Source organism: Chelonia mydas, chromosome 5 (assembly GCF_015237465.2).
Source record: "Chelonia mydas isolate rCheMyd1 chromosome 5, rCheMyd1.pri.v2, whole genome shotgun sequence".
Lineage (NCBI taxonomy): Eukaryota > Metazoa > Chordata > Testudines > Cheloniidae > Chelonia > Chelonia mydas.
Genome location: NC_051245.2, coordinates 66,537,797 through 66,560,423, shown reverse-complemented (window position 1 = coordinate 66,560,423; position 22,627 = coordinate 66,537,797). Strand labels below are relative to the sequence as shown.

At 38.1% G+C, this 22,627-nt stretch overlaps 1 protein-coding gene across 2 annotated transcripts in view; it reads left to right on the top strand.

Moving 5' to 3' along the window:
• The first annotated feature begins 4,936 nt into the window (after window positions 1-4,936).
• EFNA5 (ephrin A5) overlaps window positions 4,937-22,627 on the top strand; it is a 278,103-nt gene continuing 260,412 nt past the window's right edge. For both annotated transcript variants that reach the window (XM_027822028.3, XM_007059571.4), the window contains exon 1: window positions 4,937-11,916. In XM_027822028.3, coding sequence (XP_027677829.1) covers window positions 11,792-11,916 — 125 coding nt within the window. In that variant the 5' untranslated portion in view covers window positions 4,937-11,791. The remainder of the gene's footprint in view (window positions 11,917-22,627) is intronic.

The window sequence follows — 22,627 nt, the reverse complement described above, 5'->3', positions numbered from 1 at the left end:
ATCTTACAGCATCAGGCAATTTGTGTTTAACCATGCACTGTTGTAGGTTGTGGTAGAGTATCGGATTTACCTCAACACCATGTGCAGTGCTGCTTGTGCGCTATATTTGGAAAAAGTACACTATTTAGGAAGGAGAATTAATATGATAATTGATATTTCCTTAAAAATTACTTCCCAGAACTGGGTTTAAGGATATTTCCCATCATCTTGGGAACTCTCCAACTCGCGGAAAGCTTTGTTCTTTAGACCATGGCTTGTAGCCAAATGACTTATATTGCTTAGATGGAAGAGCAGACTGCCTCCAGGGATAGAAGGTTGGCACAGCAGCTTGGCTGACCTGGTCTATGCTAAAGAGCAGGTAACATTTTCAGAGAAGAGAACCTCAGACAAATATGAAAGATCGGGTCTAACATTTTAGAAACTTTTGATTAATTCCTAACGGATGGAAACTGAGCTGTCGCTCTCCTTCAACCTCTCCCGACCGCTCTTCTTTTCCTTCCCCTCCAGTCCCATTTCTTTACTTTTTTCATCATTATGTCTCCCCCCCCCCCCCCGTCTGCTCCCTTTATTTTTTTTTGGGGGGGGGGGAAGTCAATAAAATATAAATATAAAAAATTGTACACTCATTTTGCTGCTTATGAATCTGTGCAGACATGGGCAGAATTTAACCGGCATCATATAACAAGTATGTGAATATGCCAAGTGATGATGATAATATACCATGTAAATCTCTTCTGATGAAACTCAACTACAAATCATATTCTAATACGTTAGAGAAATATTGAACTGGTCAAACCTTAAGTAACTTAACTGCATTGAAAAATGTTCTTATTTTAAATGTGTTTTTGCCCTAGAGCATCACATTCTGATGTTTTCCGAAGTAGGGTCTAGTAATAGGGGAAAATGAATTGTTATATTCCTGTTTCATTGCTCAGGGGAAAAGTGGCAATGTTTGCACAATAGATAACATCGGTTGTCACTCAAAATGAAAACCTTTATGCTGTCATAGGAGATAGCAGATTAGCTGATTTCATCGGCAACCTCTACAGTGACATGATTTTCTACTCTAAGTGCCTCCTCCATATCCCTGTTGACATAGGATTTTAGAAGTGTAAAATAATTAGCTTCTTTTTTCATTTTCAAAAATGCTAAATGCTGTTATTCAAATAGAATACACAGTAGATTTTGTTAGATAGTAATAATCACCTTTCATTAAGAGATCTTACTTCAGAATTCTCTTCATGATCACATTTCTTCTCTTTTATGACTTATCAGTAATTACTCAATTCTTGACTTCTGTTCAATTATAAGATATTAATATATTTCACATCTATCCTTTATTCATTTATAGCTAAATTCTATAATCTTTGGTGACTTCCTCACTTTGAAATTAAAGTCTGATATATTTTGATTCCAAGAACACCTTTCAAAATTCAAATAGATGACATGTGCCTTTCAAATATTTGTGACAAAAATCCAAAATGCAAAACAAACATCAAAATAAATCTTGAAAAGGTGTGGGATTAATTTATTACATATGTATGAAGATTTCTATAACTTCGTTTTCAAGCACCAGCATTTTCTTACGTTAATTTACAGTAAACAAACAATGAGTTTATACTAGATTTGTCTGGGTAGAAGCTACATAAGGGTCTAACGTTTATAGAATAATTCACGTTGAAACATTTGAAAGAGAAATTGTGAGCTAACTTTTCAAAAGGAAGTACCTCCTGTCTTACCCCAAGGCACATACAAAATTTAGTGACCGTAGCCACCTTGTAGTTGTGGGGTTAGTAAAATATTAGATAACATTCTAACATTTAACCCATTTGGATCTCTCAAGTTATAGCACTTTGTAGCTTATGCCACTATAGATGGGCAGGGGAGCACTATTAGTTTGGAATTGGTGCAAGCATACCATGGCATGCATACCATTGGAGATATCCTAGAAAATGAATTAATGAAAACATTTTCACAGTCTCATCAAGATTACAGCCTACCCAAAGACTGGTTTGGACATTATATACAACTTGAAATATATAATCACAGTGTCTCAGAAAATCGAAGTTCTACCTCAGGTCCATTTTGTCTGGTCTATGTTAATTCAAGTGACCAGCTACACTATGGCAGCCTCGAATATATGTTAAACATCACTCAGGATTCCGGAACAAGTTTACAGTTGATTTTAGGCAAATATTGTGGAGAAATTTCATCATAAACAAGTTGGCTATGCAACCTCAGAAACATGACTCAATGGATGTTCATATCTCAGCAATTTTATCTAAGATTATACACCAAATGGTCTGGGCACCATCTCACCTTTTAAAAATCTGTCAGGTAGGCACAAGTATCTGCTGGAAACAACCAACCAACCATGGAACCCTAATTCACATGCTTTGGAAGTGTATGTGGCAACTCTATCTTGGATAAAAAACTTCGGCCCAGATTTTTAAAAAAAGAAATATTAAGTAATTTTGGATGTCCTAGACACCTGGAACATGATTTTCAGAAGTCCTGGACACCCACAATTACAATGCAAGTCAGTGGGAGCTGTGAGTGCTCAGCACCACTGAAAAATGGACTTTAGGAGTCCCAAGTCGGGCACCCAAAATTAGAGGTCACTTTTGAAAATGTCCTTAGATTTTAACTTTAATAGAATGTGCAGCATCTAAATGTATATTTTAGGCAACACATCTCAGCCTTTTGAACAACAATCCATCAGTAGTGCACTTGAATATTATTTGTGTCCGTATGCTGTTCATGAAAGATTTTAATGAAAGCTTCTTTTCCCTATCTGGATTTCCATGAACTTTATTAGCTTGCTGTTTGTGGCATTTTTCAAGTTTAAGCCCATTTTGTTGGCATAGATAACATGGGGCAAGTATTTAATCAGTGTTCCTGTATTTGGCCAGGCCCAATCTATGTTCTCAGGAGAGTCAACCCAGCTCAGCGGAAGGCATGCAGAGCCTGCATAAAACTCTAGGTAGCTAAGTGATATGTCAGTTGAGCTTTCTGACTGAGATGGAAAAATCTGCGAGAAAAAAAGTTCTGCCAGTCACATTTACTGGGTCTTTCTGATTTAACAGGCCTAGTACACTAATTGTTTTCCTTGGGTAGCTGTTTTATTAATTTATAAACAGTATTGCCAACCCCAAGCATCCAAACATCATAAATTTTGGGTTCTTATTAATCATCTTCTGCTTTTTAAACTTTTATGGTGCACTTTTCAAGCTTTTCCCTACAACCATGAGGGCTAGAAAATTACTTTTCTATATATGAAAGCTGAGATTCCAGGAACTGGGGCTTAAAAAAACAAACAAAACAAAAAAACCCACACCACCAAGTACAGTGATATTTGACAATGCAGCAAATATCTTCCCATTTGCTAAGGGGCCATTGATTTGTTTCACCACTTAAACCTCTGATTTTTCTTTGTTGCATCCCTATTCCCTCAAGCTTGCAGCACTACATGGTATTTTTAGAATTTGCCTGGTCACTGATTTTATATTTATTTCATATCATGTTCATAATCAGACAGACCTTCTCCGTAACATGAACATGCTTAGACCTAGAATCAGATTGAACAAATGTCTTGCTGCTAATATATGAAAGAGACTATATCCCAAGGCAGAAAAGGGATCATGTAATTTTCTTAACATTGGCCACCTCTCAGTTAGGCATCTCCACCTTCAGAGCTGTTGCCCAACTATGTGCCTGTATAGGAAGAAATATGACCATACTGTTCATGAACAAGTCACTGATCAGTGTACAAGTGCAAGCATAAGCATTTCTCCCTGAGTTTGGTAAAAACACCTGAAAATAATGATTTATTTGCATGTGTGAATTTGCATGTTGTTTCCTTTAACTGAACTTTCCCAGCAGCAGCTGGCGACATCTGAAGTTGCATGGACGAACGGGGCGTACTATAAATGCCTAGTCTGTGTTAGGCTTCTCTCCTGCTTTTCTTCCACTGCTTTACATTTTGTCTTACTGGGTGGGTTTTGTACACACCTCTGAAAAGCAGGGCAGGCATTGCTTGCCTTTCATGCTCTGGACTGGCCTGGACCATCTCCAGCCTCTGAATGCTTAAAATGTATCCTGAAAAGCTAATTCTCCTTACTTTGTAAATTCTGAAGGAACAGATTCCCTGTGTGGGCCCTTGGAGGACACAAGATATCCCTTGAAAACATCACTTGGCCAAACAGCATCTCTGACTTTTACCTGCTTGTTTATCTTTGTTGATGAGCCTTGATCCTGAAATGACTCCACACCTGCACACAGCTTCATACCTTCAGTGGAGCTTTACTCATGGGGCTGCCTGCTGGATCAAGACTATATACAACAAGTTGTCTAAAAGTTTCCCAATGACTAACTTCCATTTATTTTCACACATCTATTTTACCATCCAGACAATTCAGTTTTACATAGTCTTTCTTAAGCCTAAGAGGTCTGTAACGTAAGAACTGTCTTCATTAAATGTAGTGAGTCATAATCAATTAATCCCACAAAGAAGGTATTTTTAAATTTCTCAATAATCTTTTTAATTTAAAAAGAGTGCATGTGGGGAGAAGTAGGATGTATGGGCAAAAGGAAGTTAGAGCACTGCTTAAAAACTATGGCTTCTGTTACTTAGCAACAATAGCCTGAACTGCATCAGCTGGTCTGTTTTACCATATAATTATTCTCATTGATTCATCATTAATGACAAATCAAGACAGCTGAACATGACTTCCTTGGGTGGCCAGAGAGACTAATCTGAATATTTAGACTGGATAGAGAAGCAAACTGTTAGTTTAATATTTTCAGCATGGTAGGATACAGAATATTGTAATTTAACAGAATTTTTAATTCAAATGTTCATCTTCATAAATGTATCAAAATTAGGAAACTGACCAACAAGAACACTTATCAGTAAAAACCACATGATACTGAAGGCAATTACACTTTTTATTTGATAGCTATTTCCAATTTTACATGTATTCTGTGACGAATTTCATATTGTATGGGAAGATTTTCCAAAGAGCAATCAGGTGCTTATCTCCCATTTATGGATTTGAAAATCTCTCCCTGTAATGCTTTGTATATCAAGTTTTGCTGGAAAAAAAAGTTTGATGCCAGTTTGAAGTTCAGGGAAATCCTCTGCTTTCTTCTCAAAGGTCTTTCTTGAAATATTTAAACTCTAAAGTTTCCAGGCTAGCAGCCAATAGACATGTGCAGAAGATGTCTATCAACAGCTCCGTTCTTTTTCTAATTGGTGAGTTCAAGTGCTTCTGGGTGCTCAGACAGATACACAGATTTTGTACTGACACGTTGAAACAGAAACAGTGTGGATGGTTATTGATAACTTTCATTAAAGGTATAAATGAATTCCAAGAATAATTTGGCAAAAAAATAGGCAAGGTTTCTGGGGGTGTCAGACAGCTGTTGAGAACAGCATCAAATGAAAATTTGCAAAAATATCATTGACAGTTTGCATTTATGCAGCTCCTTTCAACTGAGGATCTCAAAGTAATTCATCTGAAAATCTACAAACATTAATTAATTGAGTCTCGACACATTCCGGTGAAATAGGTGTATCTATATTAGCATCTTTTAGTACATGGGGATACAGCGGCTGAGAGGTTAAGTACGTGGCCAAGGCCACACAGTGTCATTGAAAGAATTGTGAACAGAATTGAGAGTCTTCCATTCATCCTCTCTTCTAATTAGTAGAAAATGTAATTAAATATTTGAGGCAAGTTTATCTGTGATCATTTGATTCTCTACTTTTCCACAAAATTACACAAACTCAAAAAAAATGAAATAAAAAATCCATGTGTACGTTACACACACACTATCTCACTTAGGTAAATGCATATCTAAGAGGGAAAAGAAAAAAAGAAAACAAATCCTTAAGTCAGAAAATCACCCAGCAAGAAAGGCTTCTATCTGGCTCATGAATATTTGCCTATGCTTGATTCAAATAATGAATATATTTCTCTGTAAAGAGTTGAATGATTCTCTCTAACATTATTACGTATGCCTTTGGTACTACTCATGTTGTATGAAAAATATGTTCAAGATTTTGTTCTGTATTACTCTTTGATAGCCTACAGTGTCAGGAGTTACAGTAGAATAGAGGAGGATTTATAATTATTAATCATTCTGTTCACTTATTAATTTTAAAAACAGTCTGAACTACAAGTTTTGAAAGTCATATTTCAGTAGTAGTTTTATGGCAACAGGAAGGGATTTTAAAAATGTAAGGAAATGTAATGTTTGGAAGTTCTGAAACAGAAATTTCAATGTATGCAATAGATAAACAAAAGCTCGGCTTTTAATATATATTGTTCTTCATAAAGAACATAAGATAAGTTATAGAGAGTCCACTAAGAGAGTCAGCTATATAAATAGGATCTTGTTTTAGGTTAAACCCAATAAAATTCCACTTAAACAAAAATGTAATGAAAAAATTCCCCTCCCTTTCTATAAAACATACACAGAAAATTCTTGAAACTTACACTGTTTGCAGTTTTAAGCTGTTTTTGCAGGGGGTCAGTATTTCTTAAAGCTCTTGTCTGCACTCCCCCATATTTTTAATTATAGATAAAATTCTAGTGGTCAATCCTTTCCCCAGTGAAGTCATCAGCTTCAGTAGAAGCAGGATTGGGCCCCAGTTGTTTACTCTTAAAATAGGATCCAAAATTTATACCTCAAAAATCAACACTGCAAACCAAAAATGCTACACATATGCTACAGGAAAAGTTTTAAGGTGCTCTGTCTTATTGTTTATATTTGTGCATTTAGCTGACACCAAACTATCTTTAGTCTAGCTCATCTGGCACTTAGGAAATATACAAGTTATTTTAACAGAACTGCTTGCATGAATAAGACAGTCAGGATTTGGCTCAGTATGTAATTAATATCTGTTTAAATGACCAACTATTCTCTTGATTAATGGTTCAAAACACTGTGTAGTTACTTAAAAGTCCATGAAAAGCCAAGTATTTCTCTGCAGCTTTCTCAGGTATATTAAAGGAAAACCCATTATAAGTGTAAGTCTAAAGCTACTCTTAGTTATGTACTTTAAATTATTTCAAGATACCTAATCTGTTAGCCTAATGTTTAACAGCAGCACAGTATAACCAAGGCAGTTAAAATGCTATGTAACTGCCAGAAAACACATATTACATAATTCATATTTAAACATTTGTTAAGATTGTCAAGCGGGGGATAAGGTGGTGGCTATGGAAGCCATTCATCAGCCAATTCAGATCTATTGCTTATAAACTTGGAAATACTTTATTCAAAACAGTTTAACTGAAGTTAATGCTGAACAGTTCCCTGTTAACAATCCTTATGATTCCACAAAATGCATACAAGGCCAAGGTGCTCATTGGAATGCAGTAGCAGTTTACATCTTTGATGTCAATAATTGCTTAATCATGCAACTACAAAAGGAGGCATTAAGACAGTGGATGACATCTTGTTGGATGTTAGATATTCAGTATGCCCATATAAATTGCTCATGATGTGACATCTGCAAAGAGCATAGACCTTTCAGTCACTAAAGAATTATTTTTTTAAAAGACGCTTTTTGTTTTGTTTTGGTTTAAAGTGCTTGTTTCTCTAACTCTCTGCATTGTCTATAAACGAATAAAATACAGCCATCTATAGTTTATTAAACAAAAGAAGGTGGGGAGAGGGAGACAGTACCATGACAGCTATGTCTTTCTGCTTCAGCCAGTATTCTCTTTTTTTACATTTACAGACCATATTAATTTTACTCACTTTACTTGTGTTCTGCACCTCTCTGTTGCTGTTAGTATACAAAGGGTCTGCTCCTGTATACCTTGCAGAGTATTGGATGTGCAGGATTGAAACTCAGTGGAAATATATAACAGACTATCTATCAAAAATGGCTTAACTAAAAAGTCAGCTTTTTCCTGCAATATTTCTTACAAGACACCAAGGGAAAAATAAATTAAAGGAGCAAAAGCCAACCACTTTTCTTTTTAGCTGTCATTAAGGAGATCCCTTGAAAGGGTCTATAATAAGAAGATTTCTTGCCCAGGCAATGCAAGGATGTCTGTGTATAATATTCCTATTATCAAAATAGTTAAAGGAAATTTTAACATAAGATGGAATCCATTCACACACAGAGAACTCAGCCCAAGCTATCAAAACTTGGAAAGCCTACAAAAGTGACAAAAATAATAAAGGTCATAAAATTAGAAATGCTATTTTTTTTTTTTTAGAAAATAAAATAACTTAGCTTTTTGGGGGGTATTTGTTACTTCTGGAGTCTTAGATGGGTTTTTTTCCCCCCAGGAATATTTCATGGGCTGCAACATGTTAGAGTAGGAGGCTGAAGGTAATCCTGGTAAGTAACAACTAAATAAATCCTTTTAAATCCATGATAAGGAAGTAAAAACAAAACAAAACACACTAAAGTTGTAACTTTTGTTTAGATAGATTTTTTTTTAAATAGTTCAGGTGCTATTAGTCCTTGCCTTGTAATTGAAATATGTTTTTTTTTAATTGTGGCAAAGCTGAATATCCATTCACAGCTTCAAAATATTTGTATGTAGTAGAGTGTATACAAATAGAAAATATTAATCTAAATATACTTTAGATGCAGAGAAAAATGCATAATGAGATCAAAGCCTAAAGCTAGAGCAGCTGTGAATACTATTTATATGAGGGATTTTTACTCGTTTAAAGGGAAACACACAACAAAACAGTGAAACTTGAAGTGGTGTTTGACCTATTCATTTAATTTGGTATTTCGGACTAGTCCAGTGTGGGGAATTTTATCGGGCTCACTTTTCTAGTCTGTTTAAGAAATACCAACATGAAGTGCGGCATGATAATCTACCACTGGAGGGAGTCTGGGAGCTTTCAAACAGCTCAAAAACACCGGGAAAACGGCGAGCCACAGGGGGAGACTGAGTGGGCACGGAAGAGAAGGACACGATGAGAGAGGTTTTTATTGAAGCAAAAGAAAATACAGCGGCGCTGGCACGATTTCAGTCCAAAACTAAAGGTGCTTGGGTCAGACGAGACAGGAATACTTGAGAGGGACCTGGGAGGGGGTAACTGTAGCCTGAGTGCTGTGACCCTTCGCAGTCCATGCCGCCTTCTGTCCATAGAAAAAGAGCAAAGCCCTCGTCCACAACTATTGTCCCATTCAGCCAACCTCTTCCTGAGGCTTTTGCAAACTTCGGAGCTAAACGGGTTTGTAGCTTGGGGGGACAAATGGAAGGTAAGAGACCGTGTGTCTGTATAGACACAACACACCCCTTCAAATTAGGGATGGAGAAGCTCACCTGATCTAAGCTGCCTGCCAGTGCAGCATAGCACGTACAGCTATGGTGCATGGTGATGGCATTTCTGCCCTTTGAGAGATGTTAATGAAATAGAGCTGAGTAGTTCCATTATTATTAGCTCATCCTCATAGTTTACACGTAGAACTTGCAGTGTTTTTTGGCGGTTCATTTTGCCGCATTAACACCAGCTCCGCCGATGCGGGGTTACATTTGTCTGATAATTGTCCAATGAGATATTTGCAGGACACGCCCAATTATAAACTCTCGCTTGAATAAACTACTTTAAAGACACACACAGCCGTTTAGCAAGCCAAAATGCAATTGTTGGAAGAAGAGGATTAAATCTGTTTTCCAGACTGCTAAACAACCGTCCGGTTTTAATTTGATTATGTAATATTTAAGATTAGCGTTGCAATTTTGCAAACCAATTCAATTGATCCTGTCGCATCTCATCCAGTAACAGCTGATGTCAGATCCCCGGTGGCGTATAAATCATATATCTAAATCTAAACTAAGTGATGAAGGAGCTTTATTGCACGATTGAATTATTTTCTACACTCTTTTCAGTGACTGCTGCCCACTCTTAAGATTGAGTTTATGGGCGTGTATGTGAGTGAGAGAGGACCCCTAGACAGAACCTGGGTTGAAATGGTTACATTTAGCAGTAAGGCCATACACGGACCACTCGGATCTCCTTGTAATTCAATTAGTCAGGTTTCAGGAAGGTGAGGCTGGGTAAATTTTTTGGCATGGGGTAGGGGGAAATAAGGAAACGCCCCTTTTCTCGCGTCGTAAACCAATCCGCGTGCAGTAAAAAAAAGGGGAAAAAAAGCAGTCTGTAAGCAAACAGCAGGCTGTGCCCTGACTGGCTGCGCCGGCACATCCCCCCCTCCCTTGCTCAAGTAAACTGCATGCAAAAATCCCACATGATCAACCAGCAGCGCCTCTGCTCCGAGCTAGATGTCTGCGCCTCCTCCGTGCATCTACTCCTCGCACACACCAGCTTCCAGATCTCTCTTCTGACGCACACGCATGTGTATGTATGTGCGTGTGTGTGTATATATATATATACACACCGTGTATATAGCTATGCAGCTGTCTGTTGCACACGCACATGCACACAGACGCCCAGAGCACTAGGCTCCTAGATTTTCCTAGGCTGCTGATGTCGGATTCACAGGCAGTGAAGGGACCAGCGTTGCAAAAGGGGGCGTGACAGTTTAAATATCCCCCCTCCCAAACATTTTTTTTTTTTTGCAAAACTGACTTTTGCCCCTCCCCCCCCCCCGCTGCATTCAAGTGTATTTGCTTGCTAGGGCGGAATATTTTTTTCTTCAGAGGGAAAAGCTGCCGGGCAAGACCAAGACGAAGGCTTGATTTGTTTTCTGATGTAGTCCTCTGAGGGGTGCTTGCTTTCCTCCCCCTTCCCTCGCTCTTTCAAACTGTTTCGTCCTTCTTCCCAAGTCGACGGTTCAGGGATGGACCCTGCTTTATTCTAACACAGACACTTTGGGAAGCTGAGGGAGGAGATTCCTGCGGCTCCATCTCGTTCCCTGTGCAGAGGAGGCGGCTTGACACCAGCATCACCAGAGGAGTTTGTGGGCTTTCAGTTTCCGCGCCTGCGGGGTTCGGCTGGTTTTACAGCCTCTCCTAAAACACCCTCATTTCCATCTGCTCGAGTCCCGCGCCGCAGTACTGCTTGGATTGGCCGCTTTTTGTGCCTTTGCTGTGGCTCGGTCCGTGGTGCATCCAGCGCCCAGGAACAGGAAGGACAAGAAACCCACCCCACGAAGTCTCCTCCACCCGAGACGCTCTCTGCTGCAGAGCAGGCTCCCCAGCTCCATCCGCGCAGCAGCCGGACTCCTCGGGGCTCGCGTGCTGCCCTTCTGCAGTGTGTGTCTGTGTGGGGGGAGAGCCGCAAACTTTGTACTGGCTGCACGGATTCGCCTCCCGCCCGGCCCAGCTGCCTGGACACATTCCCAGGACCCCGGGGGGGAGGGCGCCAGGGGGAAGATTTGTTGCTGCTGGTGCCCCTCCATCCTCGCGCGCTTACCTGAACCGGTTGCAGCTGCCTCCAGAGCCGGAGGGCTGCGAAGGAAGGAAGGACCTTGAATCCCCTCCCCGCATGTGCCACCAGCCACCAAGTAACTTTGCAAGAGGCCGGAGAGCGGTGCCTTGAGAGGAGCCCCCAGCCTAGCGCTAGCAGCCTCCCGGCACCGGTGTATGTCTCCTCGTGGGCTCCGCACTGGACTCCCGGCTGCCGCCGCCCGCCTCGGCTCCCACATCCCCCTGCCGGGGTGACTAAGCTCCAGCGGCTCCTGAAGGGACCCAAGGATCCTCCCCCCCCCCCGCCACACCCTATCGGGGGGGCGTCTTGCTGCGGCTTGTCAGTGCAGCCTCCGTGTGGCCCCCTCCCTGCCCTTTCTGTGACTTGCCTGCCTGAGTGGACACCCCCCGGTGGCGGTGTGGGCCGGGACTCAGTGATGTTGCACGTGGAGATGTTGACGCTGGTGTTTCTGGTGCTCTGGATGTGTGTGTTCAGCCAGGATCCCGGCTCCAAGGCGGTGGCCGATCGCTATGCCGTCTACTGGAACAGCACCAACCCCAGGTAAGAAGGGCGAGGGGCGGGCGTGGGAGCCGATCCCCGAGCACCCGCTGTGCTGGGCTCTTCTCCCGCGGAGGGCGTGAGGAGCCGGGCATGGGAGTGAGCAGCGCCGCACGCCGGGGGAGATCGGAGCGCTCCTCCGGCTGCACACGTGCTCCGAGCACAGGCGACGAGGACTGGGAAAGAGGAAGGGGCTGTCCCCCCACTTCACGTAGCCGACAGAGAAGGGCTTCTGGGCAGCGCCCCCCGGGGCTGGAGTAGGAGGCTCTCGACCAGTGCCTGGAAACCTGCTTGTCTGCAAGAGGGGCGAAAACTTTCTTCTTCGGGCTGCGTTAAGTGCAGCAGGAGGGGGAACTCTTAGTTTGGGTCTTCCCGGTTCTCCATAGCAGACAATATTGCATCAGGCTAACTGCCCCCTTGTGCTTGGCACTCTGGTTCCTTAGAGGGCCAAATAGTGATACTTGTGTATCAAAGTGGAGGTGCGGCATCTACAGTTAATAATGAACTCTGTGTATATGTGTCTGTACCTATATCGGCATATGTGTAAGCATATGCGTTTATAAACATTTTAAAATCTAATTCCCTATTCTAGATAGGTAGTGAAACCCATTTACACTGACCTCTGCTGCTCTTTATAATGATGTGAAATGAAAGTCTTGAACTGTTTCAGTGCACTGCCGCCTCCATTATAGTGAACCTGTTTATAGTGGATTTGTTCTGGGGGGGCGGAATTACTTTTCTGTAAGAGAAGGGAAACGTTTTGCCTGGATTGAGATTGTAGAGGCGCCTGGAACTGGCTTCCTTGCAGCCACATGTGGCAGCTGTTCCGTATCAGGGCTTCAGAGATGGAGTAAAGGAGCAGCGTCCCTCTGCATGAACTTATGTAAGCTGGTTAAGTCACATTAACGGAGCAAAGAAGCCTCCAACTTCTAAAACTTCAGCACTTGTAGATGAGTCCTGGGCTGAACGTTTCCCATGAAAAAGGGCAGCTTCTCTTGCTCAAGTTGTCATAGCAAATTCAAGTGCAATAGTTAGTGATGCACTCACAATAAAAGGGGCATCTGATGGTTTAGAACTACATTTATAAATGTTGGTGTGGGAGGAGGAACCAGTTGTTCACTGAGCCACTTAGTGAGAATCAAACTGTTCTTGAATTATAGTTGACAAGACAAATAGACCGCAAGCTTTCCAGTTGGGATTGTGCTAAAAGATTTTTTTTTTTTGTATCTTTGCACGTTTTTGGATAGTGTAGCTATAAATGAAAGATTTTTATTTCAGAACTTTCTATTCATAATGTTAAATGAACCTTCTTTGAAATAAGAGGTTTTATTTAGCATCTATCAGTGTTCCTGTTATTTCCCCTTTACTTCAGTATAATGATATTTCAGTCCTGTTCCAAATGGTATCCATATGTTTAGGTAAAAAGTCACCTGTTGTATTTTTGCCTTGTTAAAGTAAATGTGAGCAGATTTTTTTTTTTTTAAACCTGTCACCCTAGTCAAAGTAAATTTGAGGACCTTAGGTTATCTCTGTTTTATGTTTCTGATACTGCTGTTTGGTTTGCGATTAGCACATTGATTTTTGTTACATGTCATGTTTTTTAATACATCTGCATTGTTTGCAGAATATCTTTGTACTCTGTATACCATTGGTATCACCTATTTTGAAGCCAAAGTTAACTGGCAGAATTTTCAAGTGCCTGGAGTTTGCTAGTTAGCTTAGTTCTTTAATGTTATGCTTCTGATGGCAGCTTTTCAGTAAAGTTAAACTGATGTAAAAGAACAGTGACAGAAAATAATGATTTATCTGGATAATTTTTTAGTTGTGATGAGTAACTATACTTTTTTTAAAAAAAATCTGTCACCACGGGCATAACATTAAAGTACTACTACAGTAGAATTAAGGAAGGTCCTACCTCCCATCACACTTAGATATATTTTAAAGCATATGCCTCTTTAAAAAATATTGTGTCATCAAACAAAGTTTTCTTAAAATAAAGTTGAAATGAAACACAGTAAAATCATTTTTAAAAAAAATCAACCCTCAAACAAACAATGTTCACTTACTCTGCTGTAAAGAGAGAGAAATATTTGAGGGAGTAAATTTGACCAAATGATATGCACATGTTGCTAGTATGGAGATTTTTTTTGAACAAAGTCTATAATTTTAACTTTTCTGCTTCTCTGCGTGTAGTTATTATGCATGGCTTGTAAAAAGGTGAAGATACTTGAAATAATATTTAATCTGACAATAAGTAGTATGTATTTAATGGGTTGCTTTGGAATGATTTTTATTAAACTTTATAAATTACATCACTGTAAAATAACCTTTTGTAACTTAAACTTTCAACATCTTCAAAGAAAACTTTGTTTTGTTTTGTTAAACTTCCAAATACAGGAGGAGCATGAGTTCATTAAAAATTATTTTAAGCCATCTCTTCTTAAAAAACAAAGCAAAACTAAACAAAAAACACTTTTTTGATATCTTAAAATAGGAAGCAGCCTTTTTTTTTTTTTAAAGTATCTGTTTCTATATTACATGTTTGTTCAAGAGTTAAAATATGGTAAAGTTATAAAGAGCTACTCTTCTGTTTTATAGAGTAGTGGCAGTAAAAATCTGTATTTTGTTCATGCCTATCAAGTTCCACAATCTTGTGCTATAAAAACAGGCAAACATCTGTTTGAATATACATAAGAGGATGGGAGGAAAACTTGCTTTGTATTTTGTATTGCCTTTGTCAGGATCTAAGTTCAGAAGGTAACATTCAGTCTGGTTATCAAAATTTTAAAACTAGTTAGTTGTTCAATAGTCATAACTTGTCAGTAATTTTTCTTTGTATGTCAGAGGATTGACTGCATTTTGTTTTTACTAACATGTGGCAATCAAAAACAATACCTAATTGGATATTAACAATCTGAATGGGCAGGTGAAATAATGTTGTATTTCTTTGACCTCTAATGTAGCCATAATGGTTTAACTTACTTTTTTATAATATTTATCCAAAATTACCAATCCACTGTGAACTAATTATTCAGTTAAAAATTCAAATTTCAATTCCAGCGTAAGAAAATAGAAAAATGCTCTACAATACAGTTTCTTCAAACCTTTTGAGTGAATAGATTTTTCATGTACTTCTAACAAGTACAGCTATATCTTGGTTTTATAGTTACTAACCTAACTAAACAACTTATGAAAACAGAAATAATTCCTATTATTATTATTATTATTAAAAAGTACTATTAACAATCTGATGAGTGGTGCAAATAGATTAGTGCCTGCACTATGAAACACACTTCCTTAAATAAAACACCATGAGTATATTACCAAGGTTTGTATTGGATATTTTTTGAATAGATGCCAAAATCCTGGTAGAATAGTTAAAATATCTTCTGTAATACGGTTAGTAATATAACAAAGTAATTTATTTTTAAATCATCCAAATATATTTTCAGAAAAATCACTTAGAAGTATCATTTTGCTTACTTCCTATTATGTCACTTTAATTAACAAAATATATGACTCCTCATAAATTCCATATGCTGATTCCAAATAAAAACATGTGTTCCACTTCTATAAATGTGAAGCTTTCTAAAATGTGGTAAAATAAGGTTGCTTTATTACAGGTGAAACTATGTAAAAATTTGTGGATAGAATATTTTACAATAGGTGTTCTTGAAAATTTTATGCAAGTGATTTTTATACGTGGTTTTGTGGATGTTAAAGTGCTTGTGAATTCTGATCTTCTCCTAAAACACATTAGTCTTACATCTGTGACTGCAGAAGTACCACTTCACTGTAGAGAAATAGTAAGATTCTTGTCATAGCCACGTTCCTGTGTGCAACATTTAAAATAGTTTTGAGAGTTCATTCAGAATGCAACGTATTGATTTCATCTGACTCATCAGTACCTTGATGATGACGATTTGGTCACCGACATTTCTCCCGTTTAGGGCCAGATCCTGCAATTGCTAGCTACTGAGCACTTGCCATTGTGAGTAGTATTACTGAAGTCAAATTGGACTACTTGCCGTAGTAAGTGCTATGCGCTGTACTCATTGCAGGATTGCATTTCAAGACTGCAATTTCTGTTTAATTATATAAGTTATTTCAAGAGTTGCATGTTATGTAGAATTTATAAATTGATTCTGGTTTTAAAGAATTTTAAATAGTGTGTGTTTCTAGTTAGGTCAAATCTCTTATCACTAATACAAAGGGCAAAATCTTGCTCATCTCACTTGGAACTAATTCTGTTGAAATCAGCGGTATTTACATGAGAAGGGTGTATGCCGTTGGCCGTAATAAATAACTTTGGTAAAAATATATGTAATTTAAAATTCAATATAATTATTTGTATTCATGGATTGATCGCTCTAGATATAGATATGTGTGTATATATGAGGGTCTACTGGAAACAATATAGTCAAAATAATTTTAATCTCTAACTGGATGGTTCTAATAATCATAAGTGATGCCATAATTTGACTCATCAATATTAGAGTTCTCATTAGGATAGTTGCTTGAGGTCTCAAGTACAGAGTAGAAAAATGAGCGTGTTCCTGTAAATTCCATGAACAGATTAAAATTTCCAATGCAGGTGTCTAAAGTTAGGAAGCTGAATCCATAGTTAGGCACTTAGCCCTTGATTCAGGGAAGTATCTGTGTTCACAAAAGCACTTATGTACCTGTTTAAGTCCCATTATAATAAACAGTACTTAAGTATATGCTAACAGATAAGTGTTCGCTTAAGTGATTTCCTGTATCAGAGCCTGAAAGAAGTGGACTGATTTTTCAGATTCGTTTTCAGAGTTTATGAGCACCCTCAGCTTCTGTTGACTTCTCAAAACTGTGTCATACATCTAAGTACCTCAGCATGTCTTTATGCACCTGCGTTTGAAAATTTGGCCATAATATGTTGATTTCAAATGCACAAGTCGCATGGATGGGTTTATTTTTTAAAACCATGAAATATTCCTGCAGAAATGAGGGAAATTACATGGAAAGGGTTGGAGCTCAGAGAGTATAGATTTCAACTGATCAGTTTGAATCGGTGTTGGGAGCAAAGTGGGGCGAACCAAGGTGTTTGATATTGATCATTCAGAATTTGTTAAACTTCAAAAGGGACATACTGCTTTAAGTACCAGAAGTATTCAGTCTTTCCATCTTTGGGTACGATATGTCTTGTATTTGGAGGGATAGTTTTATCTGGCAGCTCAAATCAGAAAGACAATAAGATCTCTGGCCCAGTACATTTCTTATGATTAAACATGCAGCAGTAGAGGCTTCAGTAGTTCATTTCACCTAGCTTAGCAGATTTTAATAATGTTACTGTACCCTTTGTGACTCTGAAAAAATACCTTTTGGTTGAATTAGTCATGGCGTCCCTCTGTGAAACCTGCACAATAGTTTTACAGGCCCACATCTTTGCAGGGAGGAAATTTAGTTAAGGGGTAAATTACTCTCCTGAAATTCTTCCCGTTTAAACTTTTGCAAATGCCCATAGTGAGGGCATTTCATTACACTCTGCCCACTGGCCCTATTTCCTTGGAGAAGGACAGATAAAGATGAGCCTTTCTTTTTCTCCCCTGTTGCTATGAGCCCAGCAATCTACCAGTGCCATGCTGGGCTGGGAAAATGAATGAATACAATTAGTCCTTCAGGAGTCCTGGCCTTTGCAGTCTTAGGGAGGGGCATACATACATACATACACATACATGTACACAGACACACAGAAGTGTCTTTAAAAAGTGGTGGTGGGGGGGAGAATAGCATAAATGTAACACCCACCAAGAAAAGAAAGGAAATATGAAAGTTTTTTTTTAATTAATAAAGATGGCTAAACTCACAGGATGAACAGTGTGTTGTACAAACGGTTTCCCAGCCATCCTCTTCCAATTAAAAAAAAATACAATTTCTTATTTGATTAAAAATAAAAAAATGTGGTTTTTAGTTCTTGGCCCTCCCCTCCACTACCCTACTTCTTTCACACGTTGGTAGTCCCTTAGTAGCAATGTATATAAACAAATGTAATATGAAACACATGAAATTACAGGCCACTGCTTCAGAAAACAAATCACTGAGAATTCTCTGCATTTATTAAAATACAGTGCTACTGCTTTTTTCCTGAAATAATCCCACATTAGGAAGTACGCTATACTGCTTAAATATTGTGATTTAATTAAAAGAGCACATAAAGTGGGAGGGTTGTGGGGAGTTCATGTTGCTGTGAGGCAATAGTTCACGTTGGAGAAAACAATATTGAGGAGAAGCCACTCTTGCAGTCTGAGAAACTATGAGTCGAGTGTAATTCTTCCTTGGTTAGCAATATGTGTCCTTTTGTTTTGGTTGACAGGTTAAGGGTTTTATGTAAGAAATGTCTTAAAATTGAAATGCAGAGAAGCTCAAGAATTTTTTTCTTCTTCTACTCACTCCATGCCCCTCTCTCCACTTCTGAGCACTGCTTTGAAAAAATGTCTTTGGGCTCATGATTAATCTAATCTTCTACTATTTCTGAATGATGTATTCATTATTGAGAAGAGAGGATTCTGTTTTGTTTAAATTTTCTTAACACTTCTGCATAAAGATGTAGTCAGCAGCATACTAACATAATTCAATGGACATGTTTAGTTTAAAACAGGCATATTATTGAAACTGCTTTCTGGTGATTATTACAGCTATTGTGAGTAAACCTATGGTAATGTACTTCAGCATAGTTGAATATAAAAATAAAAATCTTCAGGTCTCAGAATTCTTCCTGGTACTTTTTCATTGTCTCTGTTAATTGTACTCTCTACATGATAGATTACAATAGTTGAGCCCAGTTAAAATGGAATAGTATTCTTTAGTGTGCAAGCCTCCATATAGTTGAAATCCTGGTTTTTAAGGATCCTACGATACATTCCGGTATTGGCAAAATTTAAAACAAAAAGAATCTATATTAAAATCAACCATTTGAAAGAGAATACACTATTTTACAGTGATCATGAGCTTGGATTTCACTCAGGTAAAGTTCTATAGGTTCCAATAAAATAAAATAAAATCTTTGTCTTAAGAATTATACCTTATATATTTGACATTTGATAGGTAGATGAAAATGGTCTGTCAATCCTTATTTTTCATTTAAGTTGGGAATAAAAATGGGTTTAACTAATTTATTTTTCTTCAATACTTGCTGCATAACGTAGAGAAATGTTTGTAATTGATACCCATGTTTGACTATCTCGTATGCTAGAGTTTTTCCATGATTTGTTTCAGTTAAATGAAGGAGCAATAACATGCATTTCAGTGAGAGAGCATCTAGTAGCTAAATGTGTGAACGTTCTGCTAACTGACAAGGTATATACTTGAGTTGCTAATACTGATGTTTGATAGCAAGTTCTTCATGATCGGCAGTTTTCATTTATAATCTTCAAGCCTGTTTGTTTTTTAATTTCTGTTGCAACTACTTTGTAATCTGTTAGCATGAATGGGCAAAGATTCAGGCATGTCAAAAACTTTCAATAAGGTGAAATCTATGAATACAGTATTTACAGCAGAAGTGTGTTTTTACTTTTAAAAATTTCCTTTTTGCTCATTAAGTGAATATATTTGTCCGGGAGACAATTGTGCAACAAAAACTACTTTGCTGCATTATTATTGGTAGGTTGCTTGGCTAACTTTTTACTTTCATTTCAGTTACACCAAGTACTTTCCAAAGAGCCATTTTTGGTTGAGTTGAGCCTGTTCGGCTCTTGAGGAGAGCAGTGAAATGGAAATGGAGAGTAGAGAAGGACTAAACCATTTGAGAGTCATTTGGTGAGGTAAAAACTGGACTGGGAGAAGCGTGAGGTTTCTACTTTTATCTCCCTTCAATTTGCTAAAATTTTGCTAAATGCTGTGTTCTATTTTATAGCAAATATTTGGCCTGTTTCTTTTTTTTCTTTTTCTTTTTTTTTTTTAAAAGATTAAAATTTCTGCGTCACGTGCTTTTGTATAAAACTCACTCACTGTGCCAGAATTAATCTTTACTTTGTGGCAAGACGTTCGTTGTTCATTAGAAGAATATATTCTTTTTGCTCCCCAAAGTTGTTTTTCATTTCTTTGCTGTTGGGTGAATGCTTGCCAGCCGCTGGCAAATCCACATTGCACTCGAGTGGTCCACCAACACATGCTGTATACCTTAGCACTTCCCTAGTGGTTAGTAACGAAACATTGCATTTTTGCTTTTTGTACATTTTAAAGTAGTAATCCACATATTCAGATTCTTTGTTATGAAGAACCATCTTGCCTCCCACATACATGCATACTCCTCAGCCCCCACAGTTATATAATCTCATAGGGAACTATTGAGGGACATAATGATTTTTTGATAATGCACATTATTATACTGTGTGGTTTTGGTTTGTATTTTGTTTTGCTTAAAGTGTAATTTCCCTGCTGAGTATGTTTCTCCAGATATCAAGTGCTTATCTTTACTGTGGAATCAGGGTTCAGTAAATTCTAAATCACTTAATAAAAACAAAATTTTTGTGGTGCTGTGTAACCAAACATGTAGACTTTTGTCTGATGCCAACTTTAAAATTTATTCTATCTGTTGATATGGTGATAATCTTTACCGTGCCAATCTGCTGTATTGGACTGGCAATACTGGTTAGCGATTGGCCCCGGGCTGGCAACAGCTTTACCAGAACTGCCATTGTCTTTCTTTGAATTAATAAAATGGCTCCAAAGAACCTTAAAAATTAAATAGACATTCTCTATTTTGATTCACTCAACATGTTTGTGACAGATGTTTTATAATAGTAAATATGCCCTAAAATAGTGGGGGAGGGAGAAGAAATGGAGAAATGACGCGCTTTAACAATGAACAGATAACTCGTTCCTTAACTGACCAACAAAGGCCTCTAAAGGCCACTGTTGCCAAAATATTTTTCCTCTGATTTAGTTATGTGGTAAACGCAAAAAATCTTTATGTAGCTTTATTTGCTGGTCCAAGCTTTTGAGGTTTACATTTTTAACTTTCCTGCAAATTATTAGTGTTTGTCAAACCTGTAACTGCAGCTACTGTTACGCTCCTTGTATAAAAATACAACAGAAAGAGAAAGTAAATAAAAAGCATTTTTTCCTTATGACAACAGAAACTTGTTGTGCCTTAGTTAGCTCAGTTGGTGAGTTAGTGGGGTTGGGTAATTTGGAGATTTACTATTTGCCTGCCCTTGATAGCATTGGAAGTTTGTCTTTCCCTGCAGTTTTATTGGTATCAGTGAGGTTTTCTTTGAGTTGTACTGTAAAGTTGCTGTTGAACAAAAACGAAAATAATTCAACTTAAAAGAACAGTAAACATGCTCCTAGAGAGAGGAAATGTATTCTCCTATCATTAGCAAGTAGGAGTTGACAAAGTAGAAGCTTTCAGTCCTACTTTCCCTCCTAGTGTTTTCAGGAAAGGAGGGAATAAAGAGAGACGCTGGAATTTCAAAGTAGTGACCTTCTGACACTCACACACAGCATGGTCATTGCACTGGCACAGAAAGTGCCTTAAGCTACCAGAATGGCAAACTGATTTTTGAAGTCACTGATATGAGAGCCAGCTGAATGGGGGATGGAGGCTCTGCCATTGACTTCACAGCTATTTGCAAATTTCCATTTTATTGCAAGCTACTTTAACTTTTAAATTCCAAAACTTACTCTTTAAGAATAATGTTACTTTGTTCAGTTTAGCCAGGGATTTGTGACTGTTACATAAACTTACTACCATTTGGTCCAGAATTCTGTGGTTATTCTTCATAGAGATCTGCTGCACAAAGTAATTTCGTTCATCTGGTGGTGGGGAGGGATGAGAAACAATGACGGGAGGTTCATATCAACATTCTTCTGCAAGTAAAATCCTCATCCACGTTATTTAGTCACTAGAGCCTTTTTTAAAGATGTAGGCTGAGATTTGGAACAAGTAGCAAAGAACCAGTTCAGGGCCCCCCCCCCCCGCCCCCCTTCAGATTACATGGGATCTCCTGGATAACCACTGCATGCATAGTATAGAAAAGACCTAATATTTTACATGCTGCCCTTTTGTATTTGTTTACTATTATTACTTCAATACACTTTACATCTTTTTATAGTTCTCTTAGGGCTTAGTTTATTAAAAATTAGTGATCCATCACTAAGAGGGGTACAGTACAAATAGCGGTGCTCCCGTCAGAGAGTTTTTGTGCCAGACCGAGGAAATAATAGGGATGTGAAAGCTGCCAAAAAGTGCGTCTCCCAATTGCTAATTAATCAGGCAAAAAAACCCACAAAAACAAACAAACCCCCAACCTCTCAGGGACAGAACTAGAGAGGCTGTCATAGTTGATATTGGGAAAATGTACTCTAAATATTGAATAAAGCTATTTTAAAACAAAGTAAGGGGATATGTTGCCCTTTTAGCTGCTATCACAATATATGTATTTTCTTTAAAACTATTTTAAAAATGTTAACTACAAATTTGAGTTGGTGGGAAATTTTGGTGGTGTTGTTCCTGATGTTGTCAATAGCTTGAGCTTCTTAAATAGCATGTCATTTTTTTTGAATGAACACACATTGTTTTCCCTATTGAGCATTCCCCAGTAATTTTAAGGTGGGGTCATTTGAAGCTGTGTAGCACTAGAGTAAGTGGTAATACAGTATAACATTAGTTTAAATTGTCAGTAAACAGTCACAGGGAAAATATATTTGAAAAGCCCACATTTTCAGTAATTTGGGC